General features: G+C 37.3%; 1 protein-coding gene and 1 pseudogene across 1 annotated transcript; both read left to right on the forward strand.

The window, feature by feature from the left end:
* Nucleotides 1-463: 463 nt before the first annotated feature.
* LOC109675026 (olfactory receptor 51Q1-like) lies at nucleotides 464-3318 on the forward strand (annotated as a pseudogene).
* Nucleotides 3319-11933: 8615 nt separating this feature from the next.
* Nucleotides 11934-12887, forward strand: Or51q1 (olfactory receptor family 51 subfamily Q member 1). The gene has a single exon (XM_020151864.2). It carries the CDS (start codon nucleotides 11934-11936, stop codon nucleotides 12885-12887), a length of 954 nt encoding a protein of 317 aa, XP_020007453.2.
* The last annotated feature ends 3454 nt before the right edge of the window (nucleotides 12888-16341 follow it).

Raw genomic sequence — 16341 nt, forward strand, 5'->3', positions numbered from 1 at the left:
TGGGAAGGGGACCAGGAAGTAGTGAAGAAGTCTGGCAGAGACTAGCAAATGTGGGTTTCAATGCACAAGCGCATGGTAACAACACTAGGAATCTTGCCGTATACCTAGCTTTATCTCAAGCTAGCAAAAACGCTATGTCTTTCTTATTATCTCTTATGTTCCCTCTTCAACAAAATCGAGAACAAGAGGGCAGAAGAGGTTCAACCTGGAAGTGGGGGTAGGGTGAGGGTTATGTGTGGAGGGGGAGGTGGCACAAACAATGTATATACATGTAAGTAAATGTAAAATCGATAAAATAAAGAAGGAAAGAGAGTACTTACACTGTGACATTTTACTATTAGCATTTTTCATTTAGTTCAAGGCCTTAGCTTTGTTAGCTCATAATCATTATTCTGTTAAGATGAAATATATTTCCCTATTAATATTTGCCTTAAGGAAACTGCGGTATAAAAATTTAGACAATATGGGGGATGAGAGAACAATATACATGGGGTAAATTTGACAAAAGTACATTCTACCCATGTGTGTAAATTTTACAATGCACTCCCTTTGTACAATTAATTCATGCTAATAAAAAATTTAAACAGGGGAAAGTACCACATATGTGAAAAAAACATGTGTGTCTACCATGTAGAAAAAAAGATATAGAGACACAAACTGTGGTCCAGAGCTCCTGGATCAGAGGGGGAACACAATCATGGTCAAATGTCTAAAGCATGAGGCCACAGCACCTCATGTGGCCAGCACACATTCCATTTCCTGGGTGTAGACATAACACAGGTCCTGACCCTGAATGGCACTTGAATAGATACCACCACAACTGATCTCTAGGACTGTCACTCAGTGATGCTTCTACAAATGATCAACCATCTTTCTATTACCATGCTGTCCATTTGGAATATTTGATAAGGTATTAACTTGCCAGATATATTCATGAAGATCATTAACAGTCAGGACCAGATTCTTACAAACCTTTGCTATGGCCTATGTCTTTTGATTTATGGTTTAAGTATCAGAGTACACTGCAATTTCTATTATTTGATATTTTATGGATGATTTTCATTGGTCTCTACAATTTGTTTATATTTTGTCTCCCTTGAATTTTATTTCTAATTGTTTGACTATATTTCTTTTCCAGATTAGGTGTGCTAGACTTCCAATTAAGTTGAATTCATGAAATTATTTCTGAATGTTTTAGTTGTATTTTAAAATTTTGTAATTGAAAAATTCACTTAAATCTTTATTTTGTCCCATTCATTTCCCCCAGTTTAATGTTGATTTTCAAATACATGAGGTATATTATTTTTTCTAAGGAGTCTTAGTTTGTCATTTATAGGCGCTGTAGTGGGTGCTTAGATTACATGGATTCATTTTTTTAAAATATTTTTTACTGGCATACATTAGTTGTAGAGGGATTTCATTGTGACATTGCCATGCATGTTTACAATGTACCTTGGTTAGGTCTGCTCCCACCATCATTCTACCTCATCGTCTTTTATAACTGTGGATTATAGGAAACCACTAATTACTATTTATTTCTGGATAGGGACATTTACCACTTGTATTCTCAGAATGCATTCTCCAAAAAGTATTAACAATTCACTTAGTCATTTTTATTTGAAGAATAAACATTAACTCGTACAATTTTAATTATGTTTCCCTTCCCAATACTCTACTGAAGAACCTTTTTAAAAGGTTATTGGTGGCATCCCTAGTTTACTGGATATCTATGCAATGCTAAACCTTGATGGCCACTCCCTTTAATTTCTTGATCTCTAAGCCTACTTTTCCCTTCTCTCTGAAAAGTCCTTTACTATCACCTTTGCTTTTTCTTCCACATATACCTAACTGCTAAATATTACATTTTCATATAAACCTGTCTTTAACATCTTTCTTTTCTTTCCTTAAATTCTTGCCTAAATTTTCACATTAACTAGTAGACTTATCCTCTGTCTTAGTGGAATTCTATTCCTCTGCATTCATTAATCTTAGATAATTCCTATGAAGTTTAAACTCAACATGCACAGGCTAAACTCATGTTGTTTCCCTGAGTGAACCTTCCTAATCTAGTATTACATATAAAAATAATTGTCACTATAATCCACATAGTTGCTCAAGAAAGAAGCCTGGACATCACCTTGATACTTCCCCCTTTTAATATAATTTCCATTCAAGTGAAAAACACAAGATAGATATTTATTAAAAAGAAACTCATAGTTGTTAGATTTCTAGATACTATATTACTCTGGTATATTTAATCAGTGACAATCCAAAACACGTACTTCTGTCTTTTATGTGGCCATAAAATAATGATGAGATTGTTACTGTGGACACAGATTCTGGCTTTCGCTTTCATCAAGTATATTTGAGATGAATAACATCACTCAAGATCCTTTCTATTTCATCCTCACAGGAATCCCTGGATTTGAGGGCTCTCATATCTGGATCTCCATCCCCCTTTTCTGTGTCTATACCTTCTCCATCATGGGGTAACATCACTATCCTCTCAGTCATTCTCAGAGTCATCTCTCCACCAGCCCATGTACATTTTTTATCCATTCTGGCTCTGACTGACCTGGGCCTTGTGCTTACCACCCTGCCCACAGTCATGCAGCTCCACTGGTTCAACATTCAGGAAATCAGCTTTGAGGCCTGCTTTGTCCAATTCTTTTTCCTTCATGGATTCTCCTTTATGGAATCTTCAGTTCTGTTAGCCATGTCCTTTGACCACTCAAAAAGAAACTGCCATCTGCCGCACACTCTATTACTCCTCCATCCTCACCAATGTGTTCATCGCTAAAATTGGGTTAGCCAGCATTTGCCACTGAGTCCTGGGTGTTCGTTCCCCCTTTTCTTGCGTAGGCACCTGCCCTTCTGTCACTCTCACCTTCTTTCTCACTCCTATGCCTCCACCAGGATGTGATTCGCCTGGTCTGTGCTGACATCCGGGTCAACAGCTGGTATGGATTTTCCCTTGTCCTGTTCATTATTCTAATGGACCCTCTGCTCATTGTGATCACCTACACACTCATCCTCAAGAATGTCTTGGGCACAGCCATCCAGACAGAGCGATTCCATGCCCTCAATAACTGTCTGTCACACATTCTGGCTGTTCTGGTCCTTTATGTCCCCATGATTGGTGTATCTATGACTCACCGCTTTGCCAAGCATGCCTCTCCACTGGTCCATGTAATCATGGCCAATATTTACCTTCTGGCGCCTCCTGTGATGAATCCCATCATTTACAGTACAAAAACCAAGCAGACCCACCAGGGAATTAATCATTTCCTGTTCCAGAGGAAAGTACATAAAGACTGACGTACGGATGTATACAAGCAATTTTATTTAAATAACATGTAGAATCAAGGGTAAAGACACTCCTCCATTTTTATGTCTTTCCTTTGTATTCATATATGAAAATAGAACCATGAAATCTATTGAAATTGATCTAAGAAGGGGGGCAGAGGGAGAATGAAGGAGAAGAATGGAGGGGTGAATATAAGATATATTGTGAGCACATATGTAAATCTCACAAAATATCCCACCTTGTACAACTATTATGTGCTAATTTAGAAAAAGATTAAAGACATTACCAACAAATGTATAAGTTTTATACATGGAGAAAGGAACAGGTGTTATATAAGATACATGTGGTGTAAAAAACAGAAATCATTAGTACTTAATTATAAATTAAAAGAGTAAGATTTTTTTAACTCAAGTTTTTTTTCTCTCACCATTTGACTTTGGGAAAAAGAGAAAACATTTTGTAATTATGATTCAAACTATTTCCTTTTCTTCCTTCTTCAGAGAGTGTTATAAGTTTGTGGGGAAGTATATGATTCTGCTTTACAAACTGAAAATTCCAATAAATTTACAAAGTATAACCTATAATTAAGATGTCTTTGCATTGCTTGGCCAAGTCTAATCACCAGCCCATCTTCCTAAAGATCGTGAGACCAAATTCAATAACTCATACCTAATTATTTAAGACTAGCTTATTAGGAAAGATATGTTTACCTTACTATGTAATTTATTTCTTTTTGTGGATTAAAAATCTGGAAAACTAAAATAATAAATACCTGTTCCTAGTACAGGTTTTTTCACCCAAATTCAAAAAGTGTGTATAATTATTACATGATTCTCATGGCACTGACTTCTTTTTTCCTTGTTCTAAAGAAAGATATTCACAACAGGTATTTTTTATTTAAAATGACTCCAAAACTATACATAATCTGCTTTTTTACTCATTTTTAATAAAATATTACTAATATTATGGTAGAAAATGTCCCCTGATAACTAGGATCATCCAAGTTATAGAATTACAATGTGACCAAAGTTCATCAGAAATGAAAAATCATTATTTCAGTTTTGAAAATTAGATGTTTTGGCTCAGAAAGTGTAAAAACATTCTCATTTTTACATGGTTATTACAGGGCACAATTTTCATGAATCTACCTGGACTCTTTGTTCCCTCTATATATCTTCCCTTTCTCCCCAGAAGTCTCATCAACTCATATCAACAACTTCCTTATGTATGTGCTCACCATTCAAATCTATAGTGATAATTTAAAATTCTCTATTGATCTCCAGACTTATATAGTAAATTTTCTTCTCTATTAAGATGACTTATCATCATTTAAAAGTAAATATGAGTAAACTAAACATACTACCCACTCTACTAATAACAGAACATACAGACACACACACACACAAACACACACACACACACACACACACACACTAGCTATATTCCCTATCTCAGTAAATCTAGCCTTTTCTATATGCTCTAGACACTGGAAGCCTATCACTGGCATAAATTGAGGTAAACAGAGATCATGGCTTTTACTGAATATCTAATCACTCATGTTGACTATGTGAGTGACTTTTTGACTTTTTCCTGGTTGGTACACCTTCCCTAACAGTCAAACAAGGCCTGTTTACTTTGTTTATTAATCACTTTCATATTTTTAAAAATATTTTTCTGACTCCACTGTATATAACCCTACCCAGATAGACATTATCTGTCACCTGGAATATTTCAGTATCTTAACAGGTAATCGCATAATAATTCTTGCCTCTTCTCTAATATACTATTAAAATACTGTAATAATATTTTTAAAACCTAAGTAAAAATTTATAGATGACTACATTAATCCTTTATAATATCATCCTTTTATTGCACTCAAAATAAAGCAACTATTTTCAGAGGGCTTTTCATATCTTTTGTGACTTTTCACTGACCTCTAAAGCTACATCTAACATCATCTCCTTTCTTGCTGAACAACAGCAATATCTGATTTCTTTCTCTTTTTTTATTGTTGTGCTTGGTAGGGATACATTGTGGTACTTACAAAGGTTCTTACAATATATGAAATATATCATTTTTGAAATCACCCCCCCAATCATTCTGACTTCTTTCATTTTCTGCAGCTCCAAATTGGTTTCAAATTTCATGACATGCTATTCGTTCCCTCCCTCTATAATCATCTTTACCCTTCTTTGCTCATCCATATCTCCCTAATTGGCCAATTTCCCTTATCTTTAATTTCATCCCAAGAATTGACTTTCAAATGAAGCTTTGTTTTACTCCATGTATTAGGAGAAATCTTCTGACTAAATACTCCCAAAATTTCTCTCTCCCTTTTCAGTGTTCTTTTGATACAAAGGCCTTGAATTATATATGGAGAAAACTTAAGTCTCAGCAACTGTTCCAATTCTTTATTTTCTCAATCTACCTGTTTTTTTTTAAAAGATATTCCTAACATCCAGGAAAAGTCCTAGTACTACCTGTCAGCTAGTCTGAGGTATTACTAAAAGCAATCAATACTTTGTCTGAAACAGACAAGACCAACAGGGGGATATTTCTGAGAAAAAGAGAGAAGCCAACAGACCTACAAGTAATACAGATGTTGAACTTAAAAGAATAAAAAAAGGTTTTCAATTTATGAGAGTAAGCCTGATTAGTATATTCAAAAAGAAATGGAAAGGATGGAGAAATTTGGTAACATAATGGAGACTTTCATCAAACAACTAGAGTCTATTGAAAAATGGCCAAATGGAAGTGTTAGAACTCAAAAAAAATAATTGAAAATAGAGAAATTAACAAGCAAATTTAAAAGATTTATGTAGCAAGATGCTAGACTGTGAACTGAACAATGAGTCAAAAGAAATAGCCAAACTGAATCACAGAAAAAAAATTGAAAATATAAATGAGGAGATCTAAGGTATCAGATAGGATGGGTAATCAGAATTCCTCAGCTTCGTGGTTTCAGAAACCACTTTGAGGCATAGGAGCTACACTTGGGTAATTCTGATAGTTGTGAGGCAAAAATAATAACTTCTAACATACTAGGTGTGTGTTCAATTCAAGAACTGACCCTTAAAACAGCTTTTATTTTATTTTATTTGTATCAAAATGTAAAAGCAAAAATTAAATCAGCAAAATGAACCATAATTCTAACAATATAACATAACTTCTTTATATATATAGTTTTTCACATGTGTATACATTGTCTGGGCCACTTCCCCCTTCCCCCTGACAACTTTTAGGCAGAACCAATACCACCCTCTTTTTCTCTGATTTTGTTGAAGAGCAAACATAAGAGATAATAAGAAAAACAGCATTTTTCCTAGTTTGAGATCTATACAGCTATGCAGAGAGATTCCTAGCTTTGCTTCCATGCATGTGTGTATTGCAACCCACATTGGTTCATCTCTACCAGACCTCTTCATTACTTCTTACCCACCTTCCCATAGTGGCCTATGCCAGTTTAAGATTACTATATTTGCTCCTCTACAGTAAGCACCTTAACCACATTCAAATTTTAGGTTTCCTCCCCTTCCCCTATTCCTCCTGTGTGCATTCTCCTCTTAGTATGTGACCCATGTCTAATATGCATTTGTTTCAGATCTATAATCACATATGAGGGAGAACATGCGATTTTTGACCTTCTGAGCCTGACCAACTTTGCTTCAGATAATGTTCTCTACTTCCATCCATTTAGTTGCGAATGACAAAATTTTATTCTTTGTGGCTGAATAAAATTCCATTGTGTATAAATACCACATTTTCTTAATCCATTTGTCAGCAGTGGAGCATCTTGGCTGTTTCCATAACTTGGCTATTGTGAATAGCACTGCAATAAACATGGGTGTGAAGGTACCTCTGAAGTAACGTGTGTTGCATTCCTTTGGGTATATCCCCAAGACTGGGATTACTGGATCATATAGCAGATCTATGTTTAGATTTTTAAGAAGCCTCCATATTTTTTTCCAAAGTGGTTGCACTAGCTTGCATTCCCACCAGCAGTATACAAGGGTTCTTTTTTCTCCACATCCTCACCATCACCTGTTTTTGGTGATGTTTTTGTTCTTAATAATAGATATTCTCACAGGAGTGAGGTGGAATCTTAATGTGGTTTTGATTTGCATTTGCTTTATGGCCAAGGATGGTGAACATCCATCCTTGGATGATTTTTTGATTGTACCTATCAGCCGGGAAAATACCAGTGTGGCACAGCCAATAGGGTGTGTCTGCCCTGGGAAAAAGCTCCCTAACCAGTTCTCTCCTTTTCTTTTTCTTCTTTCTTTTTGCAAAAAGCAGAAGATAGAGCATCAAATAGATCCTAGCCCTGCTACATCCTGGACCCCTAACCTGTGGAAAGACTATCTTCATCCTGCCAGGCTGAACCCAGTCCCAATAAGTGTCTGCCATGAGAAAAGCAGCACACCATTTCTCCCCACCAGCTAGTTTTGGCGCTGCCTACATAAATCTGCAGACCCAACAGATAAGCAATACACAATACATGTGACTCCCCCACCCACCCCTTGGGAACATAATCCAGTGCAGCCCCTGAGGCAGATTGAACCCTTCCCCCTGAACAAAACTAAGAACATAACTGGTGAATTGTAATCTACCACCAATAGTGAGGGTGGGATTTAACACTGAACCAATCTCAGAGAACAGGAATGGGGCAAGGAGCTGAACTCTCAGCAAGGGAAGGTGGGGCAAGGAACAAGCCCTGAGAGCAGGGGTGGTGCAACAAGACAACCTAACAGAGGAGAAGCCAAACTCTCAGTAAGTGGGGTGTGGCAGATCGCTGAGCTAGTCCCATGGTACTAAGGGTGGTACTCAAAACTGAATTGCCCCACCTTGCTGGGGGAGGTGCTGAACAGAGAATTTCAGCCATAGGGCAATTCAGCTGCTGCCTAGCAAAAACAACAGACCAGGCCACCTTGCACAAACTGATAGTAAGGTAATACAGACCCAATTGCAACCCACCCTGTGGACAGAAGGAACAAAATAGTGCTCACAAGCCAGCCATCTGGTAAGACCACTTCAGAACTCCCACTTGTAATAGACAGCCAGTAAGACCAAGAAAAGAATGCAAAAAAAAAAAAGAAGAAACCTCCAGCCATCTTCCTTGCAAGCTGTCCAATAAGAGGGTCATCACCCTTGTCCACACAAACCCCAGAATACCAGTGCCAATATTAGGATTGGATTCCAAAGGAATAAGTCCAGAACTTTTGCCAAGCAGACTAAACTTTTTGTTGTACCTAGTATCATTTGGGTTTTTTCTTTTGTATCATTAATTTTACCATTACTGTCTTCTTATCCCTATTCTCACCCCCTTTACTTTTTCCCCTTTTCTTGTACTGTTCTCTCCTACTATTCTTTCTGCCTCTTGTCAACCACTCTCTCCCCCCATCTTTGCTTCTTCCTCCTAGCCTCCCCCAACCTGTCACCACATTACCCCTCCCTCCTACACATTCAGCACCTGCTCACTAGCCTTCTGTACCAACCATACACAACCCCAGCCCTCTGAAATCCCTGACACAAGCACCTTCCACCACAATAGCAGAACTATACCTAAAACACACACAAGGTACCCAAAACCCAGAAGCTCCCATACCTCTTTCCCCATGCTCCCTGCTCCCCTTCTGACCCCCCTTTTAGCACCACCTTTACTAATTACCCAAGTTTCAATCTCTAGGCAAAAACCATCACCCCTCCGACTCCCTCTGTTTATAGATATTATCACCAAGGGATTTTCTATATAATATGTAAACAATTGATCTGGCATTGAACCTGTGAATTTGTTATTGCTAATTTATACCTCCAGGCCAGGGACAGAAATAGCACATCAACCTAGCTAGCAACCAAGTCAGTCACAACACTAAAATTAAATCAAGGGAAAAAAAATCAAACAATTAAAACCACCAAGTAGCCTATCAAGAATATGGTTCCACAGAACCAATTAGAACGATGGGGAGAAGGAGAAGAAGACAAGGTAACAGCACTCCTCAAAAAACAATTCAATAGAGGATTTAGTGGGAAATGAAGAAAATGAATACCCAGTTCCTGACCCCAATGAAACAATGATAAATGGCACTAATGAGCTCAGTGATGACCACAAAAAAAAATCTCTCAAAGAGGAAATCATGGATGAGATCACTGAGAAATCCATGAAGAAACTACAAGACATGGTTAACCAAAAAGTATAAGATGCACAAAAGAAATATTAAGACACCACAAGTAAAAAACTTGAGAAGACACAGAAACAAATAAATGAATGCACCAAAGTGATAGCAAGGAGACTATAAAAAAGAGAGATATATTAAATAAAGAAGACAACACAAGATATAAAAGAGGAGTTGAACAAAGATTTGGAAAACCTCAGAAAAGAGAATTAAACAGAAATCCTGTAAGTAAAGAATTCCCTTTAGTCAAAAAAAAATTCAGTTGAAGGCCACTCTAGTAGACTAGAACAAGAGGAAGACAGAATCTCAGAATTCAAAGATAAAATAGATATTAAAGAAAAAACAGAAAAACTCTTAGTCAAAGAACTCAAGAGCTGTGAAACAATATGCAAGAACTCAGAGATGCCATCAAAAGACCAAACCTGAGAATCATGGGCATTGAAGGAGAGGAGGGGCAAACTAAAGGGATATGTAATATATTCTACAAAATAATAGCAGAAAACCTCATAAATCTCAAGAAAGGGTTGCCCATTCACATACAGGAAGTCTCCAGGACACCAAACATACTTGAATAAAATGGAACCTCTCCACATCATATTATCAAAGCAACTAGAACAGAGAACAGAGAAAGAATATTGAAGACTGTAAGAGAGAAAAAGCAAATAACTTATAAAGTTAAACCCATTAAAATAACAGAAACCTTAAAAGCAAGAAGTACATGGAGTGAAGTATTTCAAGAACAGAAAGAAAATAATTTCAGCCCTAGGATACTCTACCCAGCAAAACTATCATTCACAATTGATGGAGGAATTAAAGTCTTCCATAATATTCTACAAGGAATTCAGAAGATGAAAGCAAACAAAGCCATGAGAATACAGGAACCATTAAACTGCAGGAGAAGAAAAGACAAGTAATCAGGGAGTAGTAGTGATTTGGCTGCACACACTCAAATCCTTAAATAACAAAAACAGTTAAATGGCAAGAGTTACCACACACCTATCAACATTAACAATGAATGTCAGTGGACTCAACTACCTCATCAGAAGACAGCATTTGGCAAAGTGGATTAAAAAGGAAGATCCAGCAATCTGTTGTTTACAGGAGACCCATTTTATTGACAGCAACAACACTGGCTTAGGGTGAAAGACTGGAAGAAGATTTACCAAGGCAACAGCCCCTGAAAACAGGCAGGAGTACCAATACTTATATCGGACAAAGTAGACTTCAAACTGACATTAGTGAAACAAGACAAAGAAGGTCATTTCATACTAATAAAAGGGGAAATACATCAAAACAAAGTAACAGTTATCAACCTATATGCACCCAATGTCAGTGCACCCTATTTTATCAAACATACACTAAAGGACTTAAAAGCATATGTAGACTTCAACACAGGTGTAGTGGGGGGCTTTAATACCCCTCTATCACCAATAGATAGGTCATCTAAACGAAAAATCAACAAAGAAATCATAATACTAAATGACACCAAAAATGCCTCTGGATTTTAATGTGCAATATTTCTTTCACCTCCATCTCTTCTGAATTTTCTAACTCTACTCCAGCATCAGATTGTTTAAAGAAGAGAGATTTTTGGAACTAACTTTTTAAACATAGCATATTCTAAGCATAAGTGTATAGTTTCAAGTGACATTCAACAAATTAAAAAACAGAACGTCTGTTTTCCTGAATCCTTGGTCTGTGAGGAAAGTAGGGGTGGCAAAGTCTCTCACTGACTGAGCTGACTTGTTAACTTCCCAGTGGAATCTAAGTTTCCAGGAACCTCTTCACATAGTCCTGAAGGGACCTGCCAAACCTCCTCCCCACTGCCCAAGAGATTTTCAAGCATTTATAACACAGTTGCCCTCTGAGCTAGCATAGGACATAAAGGCCACAGCTAGTGAAGAGGACAACCCACAGGTAAGACTCCTCCATGAATCAACAGAGAAAAGGAAGGATAATGATGATTGTCAGAGAGAAAAATTAACACTTAGGTTGTGGTAACAGACTTCTGACTGGTCCCAGTCCTACTTGCACTCCTGTCACATGCTTCCTGTCTTTTATTTACAGTTATATTTTGTTATCATAGAAATAGGAGCCATGATATCAGAAGATCACACTATGAGATTTTTTTTTAAAAGACTAGCGAGTTTTGTATGAAACACAACTTGTAGGGTACTAAGAAGTGACAGAGAGAAGGAAAATAGAAACAGAAAAAAAATGAAAAGAGTTGTCCATGAATTAATTTGTATTCAGTGTTGGGAGCAGAGCTGCTGTGTAGGAGAATTTCAGAGTCAGGGGAGGGAAAGACATTCTAGGCAGTCTTTGTTAACCTCAACAATTCTGAACCTTTATTTGCATAGATTAGAATAAATGTGGTTAAAACTGATATTATTTCTAATGTTTCTGGTTTTCCATGACCAAAGATATTGAATCTGAAGCCAAATTCATCAGTCATGTCTGAGGTGACTAATACCACACAAGGTTCCTTCTACTTCATCCTCACGGGAATCCCTGGATTTGAGGCTTCCCACATCTGGATCTCCATCCCCTTTTTCTGCGTCTATACCATCTCTATCATAGGCAACGTCACTATCCTCTCAGTCATTCTCACAGAGTCATCTCTCCACCAGCCCATGTACCTTTTTCTATCGATGCTGGCTCTGACTGACCTGGGCCTTGTGCTTACCACCCTGCCCACAGTCATGCAGCTCCTCTGGTTCAACATTCAGGAAATCAGCTTTGAGGCCTGCTTTGTCCAATTCTTTTTCCTTCATGGATTCTCCTTTATGGAATCTTCAGTTCTGTTAGCCATGTCCTTTGACCGCTATGTGGCCATTTGTCGTCCACTCCATTATGCCTCCATCCTCACCAATGAGGTCATCGCTAAAATTGGGTTAGCCATCATTTGCCGCTGTGTCCTGGCTGTTCTTCCACCTCTTTTCCTGCTCAAGCGCCTGCCCTTCTGTCACTCCCACCTTCTGTCTCACTCCTACTGCCTCCACCAGGATATGATTCGCCTGGTCTGTGCTGACATCCGGGTCAACAGCTGGTATGGATTTGCTCTTGTCCTGTTCATTATTGTAATGGACCCTCTGCTCATTGTGCTCTCCTACACACTCATCCTCAAGAATGTCTTGGGCACAGCCATCTGGACAGAGCGATTCCATGCCCTCAATAACTGTCTGTCACACATTCTGGCTGTTCTGGTCCTTTATGTTCCCATGGTTGGTGTATCTATGACTCACCGCTTTGCCAAGCATGCCTCTCCACTGGTCCATGTAATCATGGCCAATATTTACCTTCTGGCGCCTCCTGTGATGAATCCCATCATTTACAGTGTAAAGACCAAGCAGATCCGCCAGGGAATCTTCCACCTCCTTTCTCCCAAAAATATGCACTTATCATGATGGAATAATTTTATTAAATTACTTGTGGATTCATAGCTTAAGGCGGAGATTATTGTTAAAGTTTGGAAAGGGGGACAGGAAATTAAGACACCATCACATTATTAAGGGAACATGACATGTCCATAGGTTTTAACAGGTTTTTGGGAAGAGATAGATATTAATTCTGAGCTAATGGAATACTAGCACATTTACAGCTATGTCAATGAGATAGACCTCATTGAGTAAAGTCTGCCTAAGCTTTGTCTTCCTTTTTGGAAATTCTGGGCTTGGTTAAATGAGTTAGAATCAAGTCTTTACTTCCTGCCTCACTACCTATCCTGTTAGGCAACTCAGCTCAGTTGTTGAGGTAATCTCTAGTCCCTTTATCCTTAATCACTCTCTGAAATTCCCTTGGAAAAGGACAATAAAACTTTAAGCATTTTGAAAACACTTAATGCAGATTAAGTTTCTCAACAATTCAGATTTATGTAATTAATACCTATCATGATTTCATCAGAATAAAGGAAAATATGTAAATCCCAGTCCCACCAAAAAAATATCTAATAGCAACATATGCAAAGTATCAAGAATAAGCCACAGCCTTACTAGAGGTCCTCAGAATTTACAATTCAAACTTCAGTACAGTAATATTTGTATGGACAAAACTCACTTTTTTTGTGAGCAGAACAGGACCTCTAAATGAGAAAACAGCCATAAAATCATTAATATGATTCAACTTCTTACAGGTAGATTCCCCTGGGCATCATGGAGTTTGGACCAACAATGGTTCTAGAGAAGAGATGTAGTCTTAAGATTGATAGAAATTGTTTTGTAGAAAACAGGCTTTCTCAGAAATACCAGCCATAATTTTAACCAGAGTTTCAGATTACTGTAGTCAAGGTACAGTGAAGTAGTCAATATTAAGTCCAACTTAGATTTGAATTAAAATAGGCAGAGCTTCTGTGGAAGCACAGTAGGAGAGAGACTTGGAGGGGAATGGTAAATAGCAAGTGAGGAAGGGATGTCTTTTTCCTCCCACATTCTTGTCCCTTATTTTCTCTTTTCTTTCTTTTTTTAAACCACAGCCTAGAAGTTAGCATATTATGGTTATACCATTAACCAACTGGTATAGAGAAAAATTTTAGAAAGGGAGACATGCAATTTCAGAATAGAGAGCTTAGGGCTAAGAAATCCAAATGTTGAAAAAAAGTCAAAAAAATGGGTAGGAACACAGATCAAAGGAAATGATATACCATCTGGGGAAAACTTTTATTTCTTTTTCCTCAATAAATTTTTCATTTTCCTTGTTTGTATAAGTGTGTATGTGTGTTTTATTAACTATATAGTTTAAGAAATGCCATGATGTGTTCAGATCTCAAAATAGATTTTCATTTGGGAAATTTTTGTCATTTGGAAATGTTTCTGCAAAAAACATTACTCAGTACATAGAACATAAATAACTATAAGAGTCATCTCTTATTAAATGAGTTTGTATTTCATAAGACTTAGAGGATGGTTCAAGAATGCCATGTTCTTTATATCTCATTGGCCCTCTCTAAAATACTTTGAATAAACTATATATGAGGACATAGATTGTATATTAATTTGAAGGGAGTGCTAAAATGGAACTGAATTCCACCTAAACACATAAGAAATTTTTTCAAATAAGGAATGTAAAAATAAAATTAAAAAATCAGATCAGCAAAGTTCTCCTTCATTATTCAAGTGAATAAATAAACTGGTACATTCATACAGTGCAGTAGCATTCAGCAATTAAAGAGGCATGAACTATCAAGCTATGAAAAGTCATGGATGGATTCTAAATACAGAATGCTAAGTGAAAGAAGAGTGTCTTTAAAAGATAAAAACCACAATATTATATTTATATAAAATTCTTGAAAAGGCAAAATGATAGTATATACTAATCGATTATAACCAAGATTATGGGGGATGTGGAGTGTTGAATAGTGAAATTATCCTATAACACTGTAATGGTACAAAAATGACACTACACACTTACCAAAATCCATAGAACATTACAGAAGCACAAAGTGGACTGTAATGCATGGAATTAAAAGCAAATAATTTTTTTTTATTTTATTATTCATATGTGCATACAAGGCTTGGGTCATTTCTCCCCTCTGCCCCCACCCCCTCCCTTACCACTCACACCACCCCCCTCTCTCCCCCACCACCCCCTCAATACCCAGCAGAAACTATTTTGCCCTTATTTCTAATTTTGTTGTAGAGAGAGAATAAGCATTAATAGGAAGGAACAAGGATTTTTGCTAGTTGAGATAAGGATAGCTATACAGGGAGTTGACTCACATTAATTTCCTGTGCATGTGTGTTACCTTCTAGGTTAATTCTTTTTGATCTAACCTTTTCTCTAGTTCCTGGTCTCCTTTTACTATTGGCCTCAGTTGCTTTTGAGGTGTCTGCTTTAGTTTCTCTGCCTTAAGGGCAACAAATGCTAGCTAATTTTTTAGGTGTCTTACCTATCCTCACCCCTCCCTTGTGTGCTCTCACTTTTATCATGTGCTCAAACTCCAATCCCATTGTTGTGTTTGCCCTTGATCTAATGTCCACATATGAGGGAGAACATATGATTTTTGGTCTTTTGGGCCAGGCTAACCTCACTCAGAATGATGTTCTCCAATTCCATCCATTTACCAGCGAATGATAACATTTTGTTCTTCTTCATGGCTGCATAAAATTCCATTATGTATAGATACCACATTTTCTTAATCCATTTGTCGGTGGTGGGGCATCTTGGCTGTTTCCATAACTTGGCTATTGTGAATAGTGCCACAATAAACATGGATGTGCAGGTGCCTCTGGAGTAACCTGTGTCACAGTCTTTTGGGTATATCCCCAAGAGTGGTATTGAAAAGCAAATAATTTAGGACATTACATTTCATTAGGATCCCAGGATAGAATGCAGAATGTGACAAATAAAATCTAACTTCATTGCAATTACATGAAACAACCATGCTGAAAGAAGTGGAAAAACAAATCTTGTTGACTAAATAACTTTGGAAATGAATGTATTCTAAAAGACTAGAGGCAGAAGGAATTATTGTTGTACTGTATTTTTGTTTATCTTTTTTTGGGGGGGCTGTACTGGAGTTTGAACCTGAGGCCCTCAAGCTTGCCAGGCGGGCACTCTGCCATTTGAGCCACTACTCTAGCCCAGTGCTTCAGTTGTTAAAGCAATTTCTCTAAGGAATGTGGATGGACAATGCTACAATTGAGCTAAATGAATGACCGAAAGTGAAAACCAGTTTCTCACTGTTCATACAGTGGAAGGTTACAGACCCAAAAGGGGAAACATTTTGAATGATCTATGGATTGGAGTTGAAGAAATTAGTATGAAGTGATTTGAACTTCATACACGACTATACAAGTAAAAGTAATTCTGCTAATAATGTTTTATCATATATCCACTCTTGATGTGGAAATCGGGAGAATCACT

The sequence above is a fragment of the Castor canadensis genome, chromosome 1 (genome assembly GCF_047511655.1).
Source record: "Castor canadensis chromosome 1, mCasCan1.hap1v2, whole genome shotgun sequence".
NCBI classification, from domain to species: Eukaryota; Metazoa; Chordata; class Mammalia; order Rodentia; family Castoridae; genus Castor; species Castor canadensis.